The sequence below is a fragment of the Natator depressus genome, chromosome 8, assembly GCF_965152275.1.
Source record: "Natator depressus isolate rNatDep1 chromosome 8, rNatDep2.hap1, whole genome shotgun sequence".
NCBI classification, from domain to species: domain Eukaryota; kingdom Metazoa; phylum Chordata; order Testudines; family Cheloniidae; genus Natator; species Natator depressus.
In genome coordinates, this window is record NC_134241.1 from 60,272,531 (window position 1) to 60,294,433 (window position 21,903).

The 21,903-nt window shown below is 38.8% G+C and overlaps 1 protein-coding gene across 3 annotated transcripts in view; it reads left to right on the top strand.

The window, feature by feature from the left end:
• The window catches only part of RO60 (Ro60, Y RNA binding protein), a 35,005-nt gene that overhangs the window by 1,875 nt on the left and 11,227 nt on the right, over window positions 1-21,903 (top strand). For all 3 annotated transcript variants that reach the window (XM_074961157.1, XM_074961156.1, XM_074961158.1), the window contains exons 2-8: window positions 8,145-8,745; window positions 9,637-9,857; window positions 10,167-10,313; window positions 14,319-14,456; window positions 17,107-17,223; window positions 18,288-18,401; window positions 20,337-20,483. In XM_074961157.1, coding sequence (XP_074817258.1) covers window positions 8,166-8,745; window positions 9,637-9,857; window positions 10,167-10,313; window positions 14,319-14,456; window positions 17,107-17,223; window positions 18,288-18,401; window positions 20,337-20,483 — 1,464 coding nt within the window. In that variant the 5' untranslated portion in view covers window positions 8,145-8,165. The remainder of the gene's footprint in view (window positions 1-8,144; window positions 8,746-9,636; window positions 9,858-10,166; window positions 10,314-14,318; window positions 14,457-17,106; window positions 17,224-18,287; window positions 18,402-20,336; window positions 20,484-21,903) is intronic.

Genomic DNA, 21,903 nt, shown 5'->3' on the forward strand with positions numbered 1-21,903 from the left:
TTGAATCCTTCTAAGCTGTTGGCCTCTATATTAGTATTAACATTTTTAAAAGACTGCGAATGAATACAGTTGTTTACAGAACAGAAAAAGATATAGCCTCAAAGGGCTTACAAATATAAATATACAAATCATAGTAGATTTCCAGTACAGTGTTTTTTATAATTTAGCCAACATAAAACCAAAGTTTAATTTCAAATTAACTTGTAAGTGCTGTATTTCATTTGCAATTCAAATACCTGTTAAATGTAGCAATTTGTTAAAATTAGGTTGGAACCTGTAGTTTTATTACAGCTTTTCTTTAAATGTGTTTTTTATGTAAACCTTTAAAATTTGGATTAATTATGTGAGACTTTGCTTTTTAAACCACTTTTGTGTACTTGTATAGCACAAATGAATAACAAATTCAGTGTAGTTGCAACTGATACAGCTGTAGTTATTCTGAGACAGTTATTCGCTGTGGTCTTGTGGGAAATGGTGATTCAGAATGTTATGCTTATAAGAAGCATACGGAATTTTTTTTTAAAGGGAATAAGGCAATACGCCTTTAAGCGTTAACATCAGTATATGCTTTTATTTACACACACAGTTTTGCAGCTGGATTGTATAGTTACCAGTTTTAGTGTTGCTTTGTCAGTTCCAGTGGCCAGCTGAAGTTGCACAGGAGGGAGGGGAGCCAGGCCTTTGAACGCGTTCGAAGCTTTGATGTTGATGCAAAATGAACCCAAAGTCCCATGGCAATACACCTTTTTTTTTTTTTTTTAAATAAGTTTTTTTACAAGTCTTTGGACCTTGCTGTGTTACACTGGAGCTGTTAATTACGAGGTAGTTAAGGTTGCTTTTAATTAGCATTATTTGGGTTGTTACTGGGACTATTTGCAGCTGATTTTTTATTTTTTTTATTTTTTTGGCTTTATTTTTTATTTTGTTTTTGGGGTGTATGCCTTTGCTTTGAGGTCATCAATTTGCCATCTAGGTGATTCTGATAATAAAGCTGGTGCCTCTCTACTCCTTCACTCCCTTCTTGACTGTTTGGCCCAGCTGTCTTTTTTAAATTAATTATCACACTTTTTTTACTTACATACCAAACAGTAAATAAGGCAGTAATTACAGCCATAGAACTTTTATACTTTTAAGAACAATTATTAACACAATTAGGAAAGAATAAACTTAGAACAATTTCTTCTTACTAATTTAAGGAGTACATTTTATTTTTTTTATTTTTACTAATTTGAAGCTAGCAAAATGGAGTATAAAGCAAAATAGAGTACAATTTACTTAACAGTTTTTCCCTGTTAGGATTTTGGCCTACAAGAATGTTGCACTCTGTATTCCTGAGGGAATTCTGCGCCTAAAAATTATGCACACAATATTTTAAAATTCTGCAAATTGTATTTGTCAGTAAATAAATGTGGCTCCAGCATGGCAGTGGGGAGCACAGGGCACTGGCTGCATTGAGATGGGAGATCACCCTGAAGCCCCTACCTCCCCCAGTATAGAGACTCGGCAGTGAGGCTGCGGCTGACCCTGACACAGTGCAAGGACTGGCCGTCCCTCAGAAACACCCCCGAGGCCCTGCCTCTCTGTGCCAGGTGCACCAGGTGTGCATGGGCAGGCTCAGCCCAGCAGTATCCAAATGTGGGGGGATCCAGGTGTGGGGTGAGAGGTTCCTGTGTGGGGCAATCTGGGTGCGGGCAGCTCAGTGGGAGATCTGAATGCACACAGGCTCATTTGGGGGGGTGGGGGGTTCCAGGGGCAGGAGCAATGGGAATCTGCAGGGGATGCAGTTGAAGGTGGTTGGGGCTGGTAGGGGAGGGGCGGCACTGGGTGTGGGGAGATAGGGCTCAGCATGGGGGTCTGCGTGTGGGAGGCTTGGGGTGGATCTGGGTGCTGGGGGAGTGGCACTTGATGGGGTAGGGGTCCAGGTGCAGCTGGTTGGGGCTCAGTGGGGTGGGGGTCTGGGTGTGGGGGGTTTGTCGGAGGGGTTCAGGTGTAGTGGGGTGTGGCTTGTCAGGGTGAGGGTTCGATGGACCTCCTTAACAGGGGAGCCCCAGCTACTGCTGAGGGGATGCTGCATTCCAGGCTCCCACTTCTCCCTGCAATTCCGCTATCCCCTTTTCTTCTCCATCTCCCTCTGCTCACTCCCACATTCCCCTCCCCCTGCCCTATTCCATCCCCCCCTTCCTTCCCCACTGCCTCTTCCACCCAGCCCCCCTGCAGGCACTCATTGTTGCACAGAATAGAAAACAGGAAGGCTCCCAGCACACAGAAGGGGAGCACAACTGTCACTAGGACCCAGGAGGCGGCGTTGAGCTGCAGAGTCAGTGGAGCAGAGACACAGCCTCCTTCAGCTGGGCAGCTCTGCACTTGCAGAATGAGGGGGGGCAGAGGCATATAACCCCCTGTGCAGCCCCATGCCCCATCTCTGTTTGGAAGGGGGGGCAATCCTCTAATGGTTGCCCTCTTCCCCCTTCTCCCCCCAGCACAGCTTCGTTTGCTTCCCTGCCATTTTCCATAGGGAAACACAGGAGATCTGCGGGAGGGGTGGGTATTTTTGGCAGGTACACAGTCCCACAGAATTCCCCCAGGAGTAACTCTGAGTCAGTGCTGAACTCCTCTATGGCATTAGGGAGCACAGTTCTCTGTTAGAAGGGGACTGTATTTCTAATGAGGCTTACAGCTGATAATTTTGTTCTTCAAAAATCACATCGTAGTTTTTGTAGAAATATTAACTTGTATGGGTGATGTGCAGGACATACATTCCACTTTTTTAATTGCAGAATGTAAAAATAACCAAACATACAGTTCTAAGGATTTGACTACACAGGATATTACTGCAGGGCAAGACAGGGTGTGACTACAATGCAGTAGCTTGCTGCACAGCCATGGCCCACCTATAGGCGTTACAGTACTATAGTGCACTAAAAATTCTTTAGTGTGCTTTTACGTAAGATGATGATAGGTGTCTGTGCAATGATCAGGAATAGAACGTATATTAGAGTTTTAAGTTTTGTAATGCTTGTATTCTGTAATTGAAATTATATACCAATAAACAAAAATTTAAGAGAATAAATGTTTCTTTCCTAAATTTCAGTAGGATTGGATATTGTTCTTCACTTTGTGTCCTAAGCTGCGATGTAGTGTCTCCATGCACTGTTTAATAGCTACTGGGTTCCATCCCAGATAGAGCCATAGGAGGATGAAATTGTATGTAGTTTGAAAATGAGATTTATAAATTCCTTTAGGAACTGTCTGTATAAAAGGTACTATATATTCCTGTAAGTCTTCACAGTGGATAAAATTATGCTCTGTAAATAAGGAAGGTTCATGTACATGTTGTAAAAAAATACAAAAGACTAAAAATAACAATATGTACCAATAACATTGCAAAAATCATTAAAATTTAATGTGATCAATGTAAATCATGATTTTAAAATATATTTAAATTTAGTTTTTAAAAATTTGAATCAATATTTTAATTGAAATTAAGTTTTAACTTCATGTTTTCAGTTTGCATCATCAACATCTATTCCTAATCTTTCTGCTGTTGGCAGGAATCGTACATTCTTGAGCCTACAGGTCCTGCTAATAATCACTTGGTAGCCAAGATGAGTACCTGTGAGTATTATTTGGCTCACTAAGTGTGGTTTTTCTTGTTACAAAGTAGCTATCCCAACGTAGTAGGACTTGCATTGATGTTGGTGTCAGAGTAACTAAGGTGGTAGAATTCTTGACTTGAGCCAGAATGTCATTGCTTTGAGTCTTGCACCAAGACTTGGATTCAAATGCAGTCCTAGTAGTAAAGAGAGAAGTAAAGTCCTTTAAAATGAAATATTAAATGGACACTTGCCAGTATCTTTGGCTGTCCAAGAGGAAATTCGTGATTATGATACTTATTTTTAATTTAAAAAATAAAAGTTAATGGATAATCTGTTTGTATTGATATTTGGATGGCCAGAGCTATGTGCAAGTGGCTGCTGAGCAGATATTATTAAATTTGACCAAAGAGTCACTGCACTACTAGCATCTAATTGTTTTGGAATAGATAAATTGAGTGGGAAAGGTGCTATTTATATTTTGGGGGGAATTCTGTGCCAAAAATTTAAAAATTCTCCACACAGTATTTTAAAATTCTGCATATTTCATTTGTCAAATAACACAATATAACAATGCCTGTTTCAATTATTTTGACAATTTATTTCAAAATACCTGTCAGCAAGTATGTCTGTAACAATGCAGACAACAAAAAAGATTCCGGAAATGCTTTTTGACAAATAGATTCGTATTAGTCGTTTAATACAGAACTTTGAGTAATCATTATTTAAACTACAGTACAGAAACATATTTCCTGCACCCTTCAGAAGCAGTGCAAAGGCTTGGAGAAGTCAGGGTAATGGAGGAGCTGCGGGAGAGAGAGAAGTAATTGCTGGGAAGGAGCTTGGTTATGAATTTGAAGGGTTGTTGGGTATGGTTGGGAAAAGTATGGAACAGGTTTTTTTGGGACAGGGAGGGATTCTTAGGGAGCATCCCTCATGCAGACCCTGGCTGACCCCTAGCCTCTCCCATTCAGTTAGGCACATCTGCCCCTCTCCCTATGTGTCCTTGCACCCCCCTGTCTACATTTGTCCCTTCTTCCCCACTCAGGCACCCTCCTCGCCCCATCCACATGTGTCCCTGCACTCCCTCTCAGCCACCCCACTTCCCCTGTCCCTGACTTCCATTCAGCCCCTGGCTCAATGTTGTCACCCCACTAGCTCTTGTGCCCCCACCCCAGTCTGTCCCCCACTAGCCCTTCTGAACCCCAGTCTGCTACTCCCCCAGCAGCCCCATATGCCCTGCTCCATCTGTCCCTTATGTCCTGTGCCTCTTCACCTGGCCCTGCAGCAGGGCACTGTGAGATGGTAGACATTGCCCCTCCCTCTCCACGGCTGCTCTGGCTCAGAGGCGGCTGCCCTCTCTTCTGGTGCCACAGCAGCCCCTGGTGGGCAAAAAGGTGACCAAATAAATTTGTTAGTCTCTAAGGTGCCACAAGGATTGCTGATACAGACTAACACTGCTACCCCTCTGAAACCTGCCCAAGAGGAAAATCTGCAAAAGCCACCTGAAGGGAAGGGAAGGCAAGGCGGGGGGCGGGTGGAGTCCAGACTGAGACAGTGGTTCAGTCTGAAAAGGAATATAACTGGAACTCTGAACCACAGAAACTTTGCAAACTGCCTGCAACAATATCTAGGGTGAGAAATACTATTTGTAACCAATTTCTTTAGTGAAACTAGCTTAGTTTGTGTGTTTGATTTCATTTGCTGAGTAATCTGCTTTGTTCTGTTTTACCACTTAAAATCTGCCTTTTATAGTTAATAAAATTTGTTTTGTTTATTATTAAACCCAGTTTCCGTAATTTCTAATTGTGGGGGCAAGAAGTGTGCACACCTCTTTCCACACTCGGGGGAGGGGGCAAATTTCATTATATATCTTTAGATCTGCATTCCAAGGGAGGTAGACATCTGAGTGCTGGAGCAAGTCCCTTAAACTAAATCTTCCCGGAGCTGATCTGCAGCTGGGTGTGGCCCTGCCTTTGTGTGCATTAGAGGAGGCTTTAATAACCGGGCTCAGCAAGACAGGTTAAAGGGGGCCTATGCTGCAGGACAGGTAGATTCAATGGTGTCTCCGCCCATCAGGTGGCTTCCCAAGGGGTCCAACCCATCACAATACAGAATTACAGAAAAGTGCAGGTACTTACAACACAGGGTAAAATCACCCCATAGATTTCGCACACAGGATTCTGATTACTGAGAGTCACAATCTCTTGCACATCCCACTTGTATTATTACTGAGATGTTCAGGTTAGTGTTCTATACCAAAATCTTTCTACATTTGGAAGAAAATCTTTGTAGTTAGTTAATTGACTCTATTAATCTTTTGTGTAACACTTGACTTCAAAGATTAATGTAGCCCAGTATTTTGAAAGTATGATGTAACTATAGCTGCCATATGGCAAAGCATACTACTTCATACATGTTGGAATATCATGTGTTTCAGATATCAAAACACTTTTTGTTGCAAAACAATTAGATGCACCCAATTTAGCTAACACTTGTTATTTTCAGGGTATCTGGCGTGTCTCAGAAGTCAGTGTGTGTTTTAAAATTAGAGTTTGGCTGCAAGCAGTTTTTGAATGGACAGCTGTTGACCTTTAAAAGAAAGTTGCACATATTTGCTTTGAAAACTCACAGTGAGAAATACTTCTTGGAAATTTTATATGAAAATAAAAGATGAATAAAATTACCATTCCTAATCCAGTTGCTGGCACCTCACTGCTTCGGAAAAAACTCTAGCAGAGTAGGGATACAATGAGACTGCTACTCTTTAACTCTCTCCCTTGAAATTCCTGGATAGTGTGTGTATATCTCATCACATGGAGGGGATAGAATACTGGCTCTCTTCAGTCTGTGAGATGTCTATCCAAAGTAGGAATAGAATTAATAAATGTTGATTATGTTTTTAACTAAAATGCTTTTAAACACTAATAGAGTTTAACACCTGTAAAAATGTGTGAGCTAGTCATGATTAGTTACCACAGGATGTGACAGTGCCTCATCTTTTTTTACTCCCAAAAGAATAGGTCTGTGATCTTCTGTACTTAAAATTGATGCAGCAAAGTACTTTGCAGAGAAGCTAATATATTTGTTCTTTTCTGTTGCTCCTTTTACTCTCTAGTAATCGAGAAGATACTCTGACACAAGAACAAAGGATTGTTCTTTCTGATACTTAGTAGCCCAAGACATAACATGCAAGGTCTATATCTTCAAATTTCCTCTTAGGTCTTCTAATTTCCACCTTATGTTTCATTTGTTATGATATATGATTCTTTCTTTTGGCTATACTACAACTGGATTTTTACTTCTCAAAAAGTAACTTTTTACCTCAAGTTTAACCATATACATTTTATGGCCTTGCATCTTATTTTGGTTAGGAATAAGAATATGGTATGCCTACAGATGATATTATGTTAGTTCTCTGTGTAGCAGTGTGTAAACAAGACCTGAAAGGTTTGGGATGTATTTTGTTTCTCTTTCTCTCTTTGCTTGTGAGCTTTCTCAGTTTGCATTTGAAAGGACAAGAGTGTTTGAATCTTTATTAAAGATGGAATTTGTCTTCATTATTTGTCAGGTATTTCATTTAAATAGATGATAAGCAAAACAAACAAACAAAATACAGTTTTTTTGTTTTGTTTTTTTAAGTCTAGGACTCTCTAGCACTCTGAGTTGCTCAGGTTTCCTACCTTTATCAAATGCAGTGTCTTCATTCAGCCTTCCAGCAAATAATGGGGGGGACGACAAGATATGATAAATTTTAATTAAAAAAAAATCTTTTATAACCGAAAGAGCACAAACACCATCCTTCCCTTGGCAGGTCACCTTTAACTAGCCTGTATGCTGATTCTAAGGAATTTAAATTTTCATCTTTGGGATTAAGTTTCTTTCTAATTAGCTTGAATTTAAAAAATCCCCCTTCATAAAGGTTAGTATCATTTTGCTAGTTTTAGGTACAATCTGTCCCACAGAAATTCATGACCTAGCTGCCGTGGAAGACTTTCCTGCCTGGAGAACTAGTAAAATGCTGACATCACTCAGAAAAGGGTTTTTAGTCAGACTGCTTATGGCTTTTTTTTTTTTTTTTTTTTAATCAACACTTACTTAACTTCAGTGACTGACATTTTGGATAAAGAATGTATTTGAATATTGAGTACTTCTGCCCCTTCAGTTAAGCTGTTAGAGCTCACAATAAAAATGCTTTGAGACCACCAGCAAACTCGGGGGAAATTAAAACCAAACTTGATATCCCTGTTTAAAGCAAACCCTTTTCACAACTTGTTTATATGTTACATCAAAGCCAAAGAGGGCATAAACCCAATTTTTAAATATGTTCCTTGAAGATGCCCTTTAGTAACTTAAGCGCTTACTGGACTATGTTATTGCTGTTCTGAACTATGTTTAATGTAAATCTAGAAGGGGCAAGGGGAGAAGCCATTACAGATATGATGTACTCATTTGGCTACAGATGTAAGAGGAGGAAATGTTACGAGCCAAAAAATCCAATATAGTTCAACATTTATTTGTAGTAAAATTGTACTCTTTCTTTTTTAACAGGCTTCCTGAAACTCTTAAGCAATGGATGAAGACGCAAATCAAATGCAGCCCTTGAATGACAAGCAGGTGCTGAACTCGGAAGGTGGATATGTATGGCAGGTCACAGATATGAATCGACTCCACCGTTTCTTATGTTTTGGTTCAGAAGGTGGTACTTACTACATCAAGGAGCAGAAACTGGGCTTTGAAAATGCTGAAGTTTTAATAAGACTGATTGAAGATGGCAAAGGTTGTGATGTGGTACAGGAAATAAAGACATTCAGCCAAGAAGGCAGGGCAGCAAAACAGGAGCCCATGCTTTTTGCTCTTGCAATTTGTTCACAGTGCTCTGATGCAAAAACAAAACAAGCAGCATTTAAGGCTGTTTCTGAAGTCTGCCGCATACCAACTCATCTGTTTACTTTCATCCAGTTTAAAAAGGATCTGAAGGTGGGCATGAAGTGTGGCATGTGGGGCCGTGCCCTGAGAAAAGCTGTTGCAGACTGGTACAATGGAAAGAATGGCCTGGCTGTTGCTTTAGCAGTTACAAAATATAAACAAAGAAATGGTTGGTCTCATAAAGATCTGCTGAGGTTGTCCCACCTAAAACCTGCCAGTGAAGGTAACAGTAATGTTTTATTGACCTTGAGACTGGACTAGTTAAGAAAATATGGTATATCAGATACTATACTAAACCTTTCATTTCTAGCATACGTCTGTCCTGGAAGTTTAAAGGTCTTGATGGAGTAGTGGTCTCTCAGCATCCATGTATCCTGCAGGTTAAACTTTAGAAATAATACAGAAGCTGATAGCTTGAAAATATGGTCTGTTTATCTTGACTCTTTAAGAATAAATGTGGTCTTTCGTTATTTTTTGTGACTCCTGTCAAGAGATGGCTGAATAATTCTTTCAAATCATTTAGTTGATTTTTTTTTTTTCCCCAGCAGTTGGCAAATATATTTATTTTTTCATTATTCAACCAGATCTGTTGTTTCCTCATTATTTTTGACCTTTGGTCACAGTTTTATGTTTCTCCTCAAATATAATCTATTTTTATATCTTAAAAAATGCAGATTACTTCAAAATGTTTTAATGCTTTGTAGTGTGTTGGGGTAACTGAAATATTTATACATTTACACATTGACAGTCATCTTTTCATTAAATGTTCTGACTAGTTTTATCCCCTTATTTTTCACAACACTGTTCTTGCTGTGGCACAGGGTAGGGGAAAAAAACATTGTAAAGAAAACTACCTGTATTAAGTTTCAGCCTTCCAAAGGGGAGATGATACAGTGAATAAAATAAATCTTGGAAAGTATTCTGAATTGTGCAGCTTAATGTATATGACTGTAGTGTTCTAACTTAGACCCACTCTATTGGTAGCTGGCTAGCAGTTCTGGGAATGAAACCATAGTTAAAAGCATCCTTCTAATCAACTCTCCTGCCAGACTTACTGAACTCTCTGATACCTGGGTCATAATCCTGAATGGAAAATATTTTTGTCTTTTCATAGGACTTGCTGTAGTTACTAAGTATATCACCAAGGGGTGGAAGGAAGTCCAGGAGGCATATAAAGACAAGGAATTTTCTTCTGAGACTGAAAAATTGTTAAAATATCTGGAGGCTGTGGAGAAAGTGAAACACACGAAAGATGAATTGGAAGTTATTCATTTGATAGAAGAGTATAGGTTAGTTAGGGAGCATCTCCAGACAAACCATTTGAAATCTAAAGAGGTGGGTATGTGTATGTAAATATTAACATCTTGCATCAAATAACTAGTGTCATTTTAAAATTTGTCTTGTATATCTTGACGAGTTTGGATTGCTGAAAATGTATTTTTATCCAAATGGAACTCTTAAAGCGAGTTTTAAAACATTAATAAGTAGTTAATCAACATGATGAAGTTCTCTGTATAATTCTGACATTTTAAAATACATTGTTTGCATATTTTGCTTGATGTTTTGTGTATACACCAGACAGAGAGTCTCTCATCAAATTAAAATATGATCTTTTTCCCCCCTTTCCATATATTACTGTAACAGGTGTGGAAGGCATTGTTGCAGGAGATGCCCATTACAGCAATGTTGAGGAATCTAGGAAAGATGACTGCAAATTCAGTACTTGAACCAGCAAGCCCAGAAGTAGCAATAGTGTGTGAAAGACTGAGAAATGAGAAATTGTTAAAAAAGGTAAGAACTGTTTTCACTACTCAGTGCTTTTACTTCTGATATGATTCTCTTCCTAAATTGCATTTCTTAAAAACTTCAGAAGTGTATGTATCAATGAAAAATGTTTAGGTGTGCTTTGACGTAGTTAAATCCAATTACATACAATAATTGCTAATCAAAGATAACCTTTTTATGTGAAAGTTCTTTCTTACTATTCTGCAGTTGATTCCGCTTTGCTTATGAACCCGGATTCAGGAAAGCACTTGAGCATGTAGTTAACTTTAAGTATTTGACTAAGTGTTTTCCTGAGTTGGAGCCATGGAGAATTTCATTTGCTGGTCTCATGCATTAATGTTATAACTTAAGCATTCTCATGCACTGCTTTAGTAATCAATTGAACATGATTTTCTGAAGCTACTCCAATAGTGGGGTAAAAGTGCAGCAGTTGCTGTTTCAGAGTTTGGTTGGATGCTGCTATATAACTAGAAATACTTTATAATTTATGAATTTCTGAAATTTTAATATTATTGTTAATGGAAAAGTATAGGTATAGCAGAAGCCTGGGAATGGAGTGGAAGAGAAGCCTCGTGTACTTTCAATTTTCAGGGCCCTGAGAAAGGAGAAGGAGCAGAAATGAGATTGTGAGGGTATCGCCTCACTAAGGATCCCTGAGGAAACTAGGAAAGCAAGTGGAGGAGACGTGCATAGAGCCAAGACAGGAAGGGAAGACAAAGCATGATAAGTGGGGAAGAGACACTCTTCCCCCCACACCCTGTTACTGTCTGAGCCTTTTGAGGCACTTGGTGAGAAAATGAAGGAAGAAAGTGGGTTGGTCCTTGCCACAATGATGGATGAGTCACTTGGACTTCAGCAGGAGGCAGAGAAGGCATATGGCTCCTTCCCTGGGCATTCCATGGACTGGGGATGATGCAGAGAAGACTGCAATCAGGGAATCTTCATTTTCCAGGATCCTCTCCAAGAGGCCCACAGAAGAGCAGAAGCCTGTCAGAAGAAAGGGTTTCCTCTTTCCCAGATCCCTCCAAAAAGCTTACAGCATCAGAACTGGCAAGGAAAGGAGTGATCAAAAGAGGGGAGGAGCTATTATGAAAGAGGGGAGAAGGTGTGTACATGTTTAGATCTGTTGGACCTGCACAGTTCCTTGCTGGCACAAGCAAGCTACATAAACACAAAAATGAGGGAAAAATAAATTAGTAAAGCAAAATAAAAAACAGTGGCTAAACTACGTAACAGACAATAGACTGGTGGTCCCCAAACTGTGGGGTGCAACCCCTATGGGGGAACATTCAGGGGGGCACATCGGGGCCCAGGCCAGCCCCCACAGGGGGCAGGGAGGGAGCACCACACAGCCCTGCTTTGGCCCCAGCTCTGCTCCGACCCTGCTTCCAGCCACCCTCAGCCTTGGCCCTCAACCAGGGCTCCACACCCAGCCGCAGCCACAGCTGCCAGCCTCCACCGCAGCCCGGCCGCAGCTCTGCTCCCAGCCCCACTCCCCAGCTGCGGTCCCAGCCTCAGCTCCCTTACCCCTGTCCGCATAGCCTGAATGCTGCTTCAGGAGGCATGGGTATGGACACGAACAAGGAGGAGAATGACCCTGAAAAGTTCGGAAACCACTCCAATAGGCTAACACAGTACTTTTCCAAAAAAGTCAGTTTCAAATAACTGAATTTGGCAGCGTACTTTCATATTTAATACATAAAAATGACAACTTTTCAATTTTGAAAAAGGATTTTTTTTTCCACTTAGCTCTGAGATGAAACCCTATTTAAGTGCTATAGTAGGTCAACTTAAAAGAAATCTCTTTCAGTTATTAAGATGGAGGATTCTTAACAGGATTGTATTCTGTCCCTCAAATCTTCCAAGTTAGAAGATTCCCAGGCAAAGGTCTTTTTTTTCCCCCCCTTTTGTTATTACTTTGAATTGTTGATGTTTTCATCTTATACTAGATTGGTCTAAAAGTATCTGTGTTGATTTTTTTTTTTTTTTTTTTTGGATCTGTCGTACAGTTGACCATGAGATTTTTGTTGGCTTGTTTGCGAACAAGTTTGGATGGGTGGAGCTGCTGCTGTTTGATTCTGTTCTTTTAAAAAAAATTCTAAAGATGTTTATGGGCAACTTCAGCTCTGACCCAAGCACTCATGTAGGGTGCTGCAGGGATTGATATTGTCACTTCTTTGATGAATGTGTATATGATTGCTGGGAGGGTTAATGAAGAGACATAGGCTGCAATGCAGTCAGTAGGTTTATGACACCCCACTCTACATCTCCATTGCATCTGATTCAGCTGGAGAAGTGGAACAACTTACCTAATGCCTTGATTAACTTAGGGCATGGATGAGAGCTAGCTGGCTGCAAATCAAACCAGAGAAAATTGAGTTTATGTTGGTGGGCACCCTCATACCCGTGCCCGTCACAGAGGGAGTACCACTGCAATTTGTAAAACAGGTGACAATATGATGCTATTGTTAGATCCTGGGATGCGCCTGGGTGCTTTTAGTGGAGATTTTCCATCTGTGCCTGATCAAAAGAGTGCAATTTTGTGTATGTTTTGTGAGAGAGAGAGAGGACCTTGGTGCCACAATTATCCATGCTTTTGTTAACTCTCAAGATTAGACTGCTTTAATGACTGTGCACAGGGTACACATTAGGACTGTTTGGAAGCTGAAGGTAGTGTGAATGCTGCAGTCTGCTTATTAAGTGGAGTTGCACGTTGGGAGCACTTCAGACCAGTGCTGTGTGATCTGCACTGATTCCAGTAAGCTTCTGGGTGGAATTCAAAGTGTTGATTATAACTATAAAGCCTTAAATGTATGGGTACCTGATTAGCTGAGTGATTCATGCCATGGTATACTGCCACAGTTGAGATTAGCAGAGGCAGTGGATCTGGAGTTCTCTCCCAGAGAGAGCTACTGGGAAAAAAAATTCTGTGGTAAGTCCTTGAATTTTTTTTTTAAGTTGCTTCACCCTACCTCCCTGATTTGCCAGAGCCCAGACTTGTTAACCTTTGGGGCATACTGTAAAGTTCATTGTGAAGTTTCTGGGGGTTCCCTGTAATAATTTTGTATTCTGTATTGGCCTGGTTGTTGGGTTATTGTTTGCTGTATGACTACATTGGTTTAACTCAATTGGGCTGTCTGCAATGTAGGTTGGAAGGAGAAGAATCACTCAATATAGCCATTTATCAGCAAACACTTAAGAGTTTGTAAGGGACGATGCCAAAACTATTGGACTTAATTATTTTGTCTCTGGCCTATGGCCAGCCTGTGCAACTGGTTTCAACAGGAATGGCTCAGACCTTCCAGGCACAGGAGAACAAAGAACTCTAGAAGGTTTTAAAAAGGAGACCTAAGCAAGGAACCAGACTGAAACTAGCCTTAGACACAGGAATCTGTTGTGGTGTCTGGAGAAGCTAGGCTTACGTGGGTCGCCATCATGAAATGGTGGGAATTTAGTTAAGATAGACATGCGTGTAGACTGTTTGTTTTAAAATAATTTTTCTCTAAAGCTTTGTTCCTACTGCTAAATAAAAAATACTTTTGTTTTTAAGAAGGTTGTTGGTCACTGCATATCACTGGTTTTTGAAGGGTAATTGTACCCAGGTCAAGGTCTAAGAGTGGGAGAATTGCTAAGTTCCACCCTGAGTCAAATAAAGGTATGAGGCCGAACAGCTGAGGAGGGTGCACTCAGACCAGAAAGGGGACGGAGGTGCAAGCAGCTCCATAACCTTCTTTTCTCTCTTTAAGTATGTTGTTGTTAAGGGATGTGGGGACTAAAGTGGATATATTTGTGCGTAGCCATTTGTTTTTATTGTGATTTTTAATTTATGAAATAAATGGACAGAGCACTAGATAAGTGCCTAAAATTGTATTTTAAAAAAGTGAAGAAACAATAAAATAAGGCAGATAATTGCAACTGCAGAGAGAGAATGTAATTTGTAGTTAATATTTGCTGCAATAATTGAACTTCTTTGTACTTTAAATGTATTTTTAAAGCATGTTTTGTTTATAGGCTCGAATACATCCATTCCATGTTTTGGTTGCATTAGAAACCTACAAAACAGGACATGGAAACCGGGGAAAACTTCGGTGGCTTCCTGATAAAGACATTTTAGAAGCTCTTGATGCCTCTTTTTACAAAACATTCAAGGTAATGGTCTGTTTAACTATCATGTTGTAGATCTCTGCTAGAGAAGTCATAAGCCTGGCTTTCCAAATATCTGGAGTGGTTTAAAGCAGAGTAAGCAATAAGATAGACGAGTATTCTTACTTACTGAGGTTGGTCCTAAAATTCTGTCCAAGTATGATGGGGTGGACTAGGCCCAAAGGCCCCCTGCTGGAGGCCTCAGGATTCTGCCATACCCATTCCCAGAAAGGAGCAGTGAAGTGGTCCTCCAAGAGGCCTAGAGTGGTTGCAAGGAAGCATCCAATCAGGGACCAGGAGGGCCATAAAAAAGGAGGTGAAGAACAAAGCAATAGTTAGCTGGTGCTTGGAGCTGGAGAAGAAAAGACTGCATGTCTGGCTGGAAGAGCAGCAGGACCACGGACAGTCTGCTGGCAGGGACCAGGGGAAAGAGAGGCTTCTGGCTGGCTGCTAGGACTGAGCCAAAGACAGTTTGCTAGCAGGGCCCCGGGGAGCAATGAAGGAGCTCTTGGCTGGCTGCTACTGAGTAGGGAGTGAGCCTGGGGAGGGCTGCAGGAAGATAGTGTTTCCAGGGAGGAAGCCCTGGGGATACGGTCCCATAACCGGGTCGGGATTACTTAAAGACTGAGCCCGGAGAGGGCTAGAGAAACACCATCAATGGGGTACTGAGATAGACCCTGGTGGACTGTATACCCCAGAAGGGGTTTGTTCTTGTTCACATGCAGATAGTGTGAGAGACTCGGTAAGAGGGCTGAGTCACTAGAAAAACTGTCTAAGAACCATTGAAAGGGGTCACCAAAACTGAAAGGATGCAGACACATACAACCAGAAGGGGCACTTACAAGAGGTGGGAGCTGACCCTGTTACATCAAGACTATTAAAGGACTTTTCGCCTACTGCTTTAATTCTTTTTCTTATAGTGCAAGTGGGTCTGTTTCCAACTACCCAGTGCATTGTTAGTGGGTTTTTTAAACCTAGATGGCCCAAAATGGGTGGTGGTTCTGTTTTTTTGTTTAAGCGTAGCCTAATGTTGGGAGTAGGGTGACCAGATGTCCCGATTTTATAGAGACAGTTCTGATTTTGGGGGCTTTTTCTTACAGAGGCACCTATTACCACCCACCTCCGGTCCTGATTTTTTTTTTTTTTTTACTTGCTATCTGGTCACCCGAGTTGGGGGTGGGGAGGTTGTTTATTTTAAATTTAGGGACAGACTTTTTGCTGTCCATTTTGTTAGCCATGTCTAATCATGAGATGTAGTCAGCTTTAAAGAACTTTATGATCTGTGATATAAATGTGCCTTTCTGATAAGCATGATTAATAGCTGAAGTGTTTAGGGGAGAAGTATTCTCCCCATAATTGAATTTTCCCCACATTTATTTAGGCACCTTAAACTATAGTGTCCTTTTAACTTTTGTAGCTATCCATCTTTGTTAAAAAGCATTGGCACAAAATAAAAATATATTACTAAATCATGTTATGAAATTATTACGTAATAAAGTTGTCTTTCATCAGCTGTTAGCATTCCACTTTATAAAACACAATATGATGATGTTTTCAGATAACCAGCAGTTTCAGCTGCGGAATATATGAACAATGAAGCTAAGCAAGAAAGTGATGATTTTGATGAGTTAACCAAAACACTCAGTTAGCTAGTTAGTTTTTGGTTTTGGTTGGTTGGATTGTTTGTTTTTTCCCTTGGGTGTTAGGGCCTTTCCTGAATATAGAATATTATGAAGTCAAGACTGCATTTTATTGCCACATTTTTGTGTCCATTTACTTTCAGATATTTATGCACCAGTTAATTAGTTCTATAATTACACTAGTTACTAATCTACTGTTCATGGAAAAAAATCCTGGTAAATGTTGAAGTAAGCTGTGTGTAATTCTTAAAAGGTTACACTGTGTTGTAAGGTCTGTCACTAATATTTTGAAGTCATAGTACTTTTGCATTTAAACAATACCAAAATAATTGTTTGGCTAAATTGAATTCAGCTGCTGGTAGTATGGTTAGTTTCATTTGTCCCATGAGAGAACTTTATGTGGATTTGGTGATTTAGAGGGAGGTACTTTTCTAACAATTTTTTGTAATGAATCAATACCCCAGCATGATTCCATGGGCAATTGTTTTAAGAGATGCAGTCTTTCAGATAAAATGAAAAATGGGGGTCCTGACCACTTGTTTTGAAATCTTAATTGATGACATTTTTTACCTGAGCCAGGGTTATTATTTAATCTCCTTTTTGGCAAGATTTAAACGTGGGTAACTTCTTCCTGTCAAGCTAAATTCCCATTTACTTTGACAGCTCAAGTTGCTCTTTTCCTCCTAAAACTTATTGTGTAGTTTTTACTTGTATAGGATTGGCTCTGTATTTCAGAGCTTGGTAAAGTTATCCATTTTTATAAAAGGCTCTGCAAATCATTTTAGAAATCTTTTGCATGAGAGGCATTATGTAAATGTAATGTGTAACATAGTATTGAATTTTTGTAGCAAAGGTTTAGTAATTGTTTAAAAATTTAATATTGTGTCAAAAGAGAGGGGGAATTCACTCGATTTATTTAACTGCTTTTAAATATACTCTCCTGGGAGAGGGAATTGAAGATAAATCAGTATTTTGAGATTTTTATATATATGGGTTTTTTTCTCTCATTTGTTTAGACAGTGGAACCGACAGGAAAGCGTTTCTTGCTTGCAGTTGATGTCAGTGCTTCCATGACACAAAAAGTTTTGGGCAGTGTGCTCAATGCTAGTACAGTTGCTGCAGCAATGTGTATGGTAAGAAATGGATCTTTTCTTGTAGCGATCCAGAATTCTTTAGGCTTGATTATTTAGAACACTAAGTCAGTATTGTACTGCTCTTCTGGCACAAAGATGCCTTCAAGATGCCACTAGAGGATTCCTTAAGCCTGGTGAAACCTGTGAGTGGCATAGGGCCACCAAAAGTAGCTTCTGTGCCAACCCCCTCCTGGCTTATGGCATAGAAGATATGGCCAGGACACCCTTATGCATGGTTGCTAGAAAGGCACCTGGAGACTGTTGGTAACCAGAATCAATAAGAGCAGCCTGAATACTAGGCTGGTACCCAACATATATTAGAAGAGTCTTCAGGCTGCTTTTATTTGCTCTATCGGAAAATACTTAAAATCACTTTCCTTGAAGCACAATGCAGACTGAATTGAAAGAGATTTGGGAAAATATTAATACATGAATCCATCTCATCAAGCCATGCTTTGAGGAATGTATTCACTCATGTGGAATTTTAATTTAGAAAGGATGATAATGTTTTAAATTGTGAGGAAAATACATACTTTTTCCTTTTTAGGTTTTAAAATTACTTTGCAGGGGATTAGTAATTTAGGAAAATACTTCAGTGCACTTTTCAAATAGCAGTCAATTTGTTTTTAAAACTTAAACTTTAAAATGAAATTACTTGTGCTTTTTAAATTTCAGGAATATAGAAAAATAGAAATGTACCATGTTCAAAATGTAGTCAGTTTCCTATAACAGAAAGGAAGGAAAGAGAGAGAGAACAGAAAAAATTCAAACTTTGTATCTGGAAACTAAAAATTAAGGTTTTTTATTATAGTGATTCGGTCCATTAGTTCATCTTGGATTGCTGCAATATTTAGGCACTCTAGGATAACACTGCAAATTAAGGGTAGAGTTGAAACATTAACTTCACTTTTTGGGGGTCAGTCATATCTGTATTACTTTAATTTGATGCTTTGTGTTTTCAGTAGAAAATATGTTGAATTATCACAAAACAAACTGCAGATAATTTCAAAGTGACATAATTAAAATACTTGACCTAATTCCCCGAAACCTTATTTTTCTCCCAGGTTGTTGCACGCACAGAGAAAGATTCCAATATTGTTGCCTTTTCACATGAAATGGTCCCCTGTCCAGTGACGAAAGACATGACATTACCTCAAGTATTAGTGAAAATGTATGAAGTATGTGAACACTTTTAGTTTTGTTGTACTGTAGCTACTGTATAATTCTGATAAATCTATTGCCAAAAATTAAGACATAATTTTGGTCATTTAGTATTTGCATTCTAATTTTTGCTTTCTAATATTTGCTTTCTAATTAATCCTCATTCCGAATTTATTATACGTTTTAGTAAAATCTTCTTCTTGTTTTTCCTTTCTTAATATATCTGATTTCTACTGAAAAGCTATGTCGAGCAAATCATATTACTTTACTATCTGAATAGTTCTACACTTCATTTTAGAGAAGTGGTATTGGCACATAATCTCATAAACTTAAAAAAATGGATGAGCATACAATAAATTCTGTAAGGCAATATGGTGTAATTTTTTTTGGTAATATAGTACTTAAAGTACTTTACATTTTCAAAGCAACTGTATAAAGAATCATCTTTATATCTTCAATTCTGCATAGCCACTGCAATGATCTAATTCATACTTTTCATTGCTGTTAACTTGTGCTTTACAACAGTACGTGCCATAAAATTTATCAGTTTCTTGGAAATAAACTCCTGGTGACTTACCCAAAGGCCATTGCAGTTGGATAAGACTCCAGTTGACATCAATGGTTAGGTTAGCCTCTGATTACAGTATTGAATAAAAAAGGCCAAAATCCAAGGCCCAGTCCTACAATTTGATGAGCACGGGTAGACTTGTGCACCCATGTAGAACTCCATGGACTTCAGTGGACATGCATGTTGCATTGCAGGATGGGGCCTGCTGAGTTTGTCGTCATAACTAAGTTGTAAGGGAAAAACTTCACTGTCTATCAGAAAGACTTTTCTTAATTACTAAACTTATTAATTTTCCCTTTATGTTGCTACTCCTTATTTTTCTGTATGTTTTCAATTTTGTTGGCACTGGCCAATTTTGTTGAAGGGTAAAGACTGCAATTCATATTCTTGAGGTATCATATTTCCTCTACATCTATCTCAAACCAACTCAAGTTAAACATAGTTTTTTAAGGCTAAATTCAATGTATTGAGTTGTTTGTAAGCTATACTTGAGTCCCTTAGGGTTCTCCCCCCCCCCAAAAAAAACCAAAAAAACAAAAAACCATCCTCAGAGAAATTTACATTCAGTTTATCCATAATTGCTCACAAATTCTTTTTGACTACTTTCTAAATATCTAGAGCTGGCTGAAACTTGGAATTTCCAGTTTGTGGGAACTTTCAATCTTTTGACATTTGAAATTTTTATATAGCAATTTCAGTATTTTGAAATTTGGTTTCATTTCCGGTAGCAATGAAACCCAATTTTTATAAATTTCTCACAAACTGAAAATTCTCGGGGGCGGGGGGGTGAAATTTTGTTTTGGAGACAACACATTGTGATTCCAAGAGGAAATATGCTCTTTGGGACCCAGTAGCTACTGACTAAACTTGACATGATTCTTGTTTAGTTTCACTGTTGGAATCCTACCTGTAGTTCATCAAAGGTTCCTCAAACCCAATATTTTTCAACAAAACACTTCAGGTTTGATAAATCTGCATTTTCTGACAAAAACCCTGTATCACTGGAATATTTTCAACCAGCTCTATACATAAACATCATTGTTTTTAAATACCTTGAATTTATAGAAGCTATCAAATGGCAGTGTTTTACCTATTTTTTATTTATAAAATATATTTTGATACATTTATGTTCAATGTTTCTAATGCAATTAATGTAAAAGAAAGAGTAACCTATTGAATGCTTCATGGTAGATACAAGTAGGAAAACTGTTAACTCTCATGTCCTTCTTTGTACTATTCAATTTCAGGGCCATGTTGCTGTTGGATAGTTAATCATAGCTGTTAATATGAAGGGATAATATTTATAAGATATCACTGTAATACTTCCAGATTTTATGGTGAAGTGCCCTATACAGTTCACAATAATATTCTTCTGTATTTTTAGATTCCAATGGGTGCTACTGATTGTTCTCTTCCAATGATATGGGCTCAAAAAACACACACAGCTGCTGATGTCTTTATTGTGTTCACTGATAATGAGACCTTTGCTGGAAATATTCATCCTGCAGTTGCTCTAAAGGAGTACAGAGAGGTAAATAACCATCTGATCTCATTGTCCTCTCATACAATTGTGGAAAAAATATTAAATTGTTAAGAAATTTGTTTTGGAGATGTAAGCATTTGTGGTTTAATGCAATAAACATGTGCTTTTGTATTACAGAAAGAAAGATTCATTCTTGGAATCTTTGTACACTCAGGGAGAAATGAATGGCATTTCTCGGGGGAAAAAAACAGGAATTTTCAGATAAATTTGTCATTAATTATTGGCCTAATATTTACATCCTGTGTTTAAGTTTCGTGACAAAATTTGATATACTTAGTGGTTAGTGAATTTTTGAACTTTTCTATTGGATATATGATTGATAAATCAGTGAAATTCTACTTATCCAAAAAAGTGAAGTTCTTATATTCCTCAGTGCTTTGTGATAGAGTTGTTTTCAGTAATGTAGTAAAAACTTGTATAGAAATAGCTGCCAGTGTGAGGTTATGGGAGCCTGCAAAGAAGGCAGATCAACAGGAGTGAAAAGCCCCTGGAAGCAGAGCTTATGTTGCTTATTATCTTTTCAGGAGGGAAGCTACTGAAGTTATTAGCTCTGCAGGCTACTAGCTTCCAGCAGCTTTTCTTGTGCTGATCTTGTAAGCTCTGTAGGCTTTCTCCCTATAAGTCGATTTGAAATGAAACTTCACTTATAATGAAGTCAAACTGCAGAAAAATGACTTCACTATAAACATGTTCCACTGTAATAAAATGGTGTTCAAATTCTGAATAAAATAGATCTTTGACATCCTCAGTAGGAGAGAGATTTAATTTATATTCATATTATACCTTTTACTTTATATAATTCATGTGAGGACCTCAAAGTTCTTCACAAACACTAAAGACTTAGTTAATCACCACATCACCCTTGTGAGGTAGGTAAGTGTTACCTCTGTTCTGCAGTTGGGTAAAATTGAGGCAGAGATGTTGAATGGCTAGGCCAAGGGTCACCAAGAAGTCTGAGGCAGAGCTGAGACCTGATCTGACTGCAAGAGCTATGCTTTATCCATAAATGCAGCTGTCACTCCTATTAAATGATTGGATGGCCATTACTTACAACAGTCATCCTATGAAATGTAGTCAATAGAAAATTTAAATGTTTTCATTTGAAATAACCCACTTTTCAGCACAGGCTAACTCTGTATTCCTGTCCATAGGCTTTGGTGGTGTGTAAAACCAACTGATTGCATTTATTTCATCTTCACATAAATCAAACTGAGACTTCAATTTTGGTTTAAAAAAATATTAACAGCTAGATTTTTGGAATCCTTACTCATGAAATCTCCTGTTGCCATCATCACTGAATCAGTGCACTGTGAAGTACCTGAGTAAGGACTTCAGGATTTAGGCCCCAGATGATTTATAAATTGTCTGTATATTCTGGTGTACTGAAAATGCTTTATTTGCTTTCCTT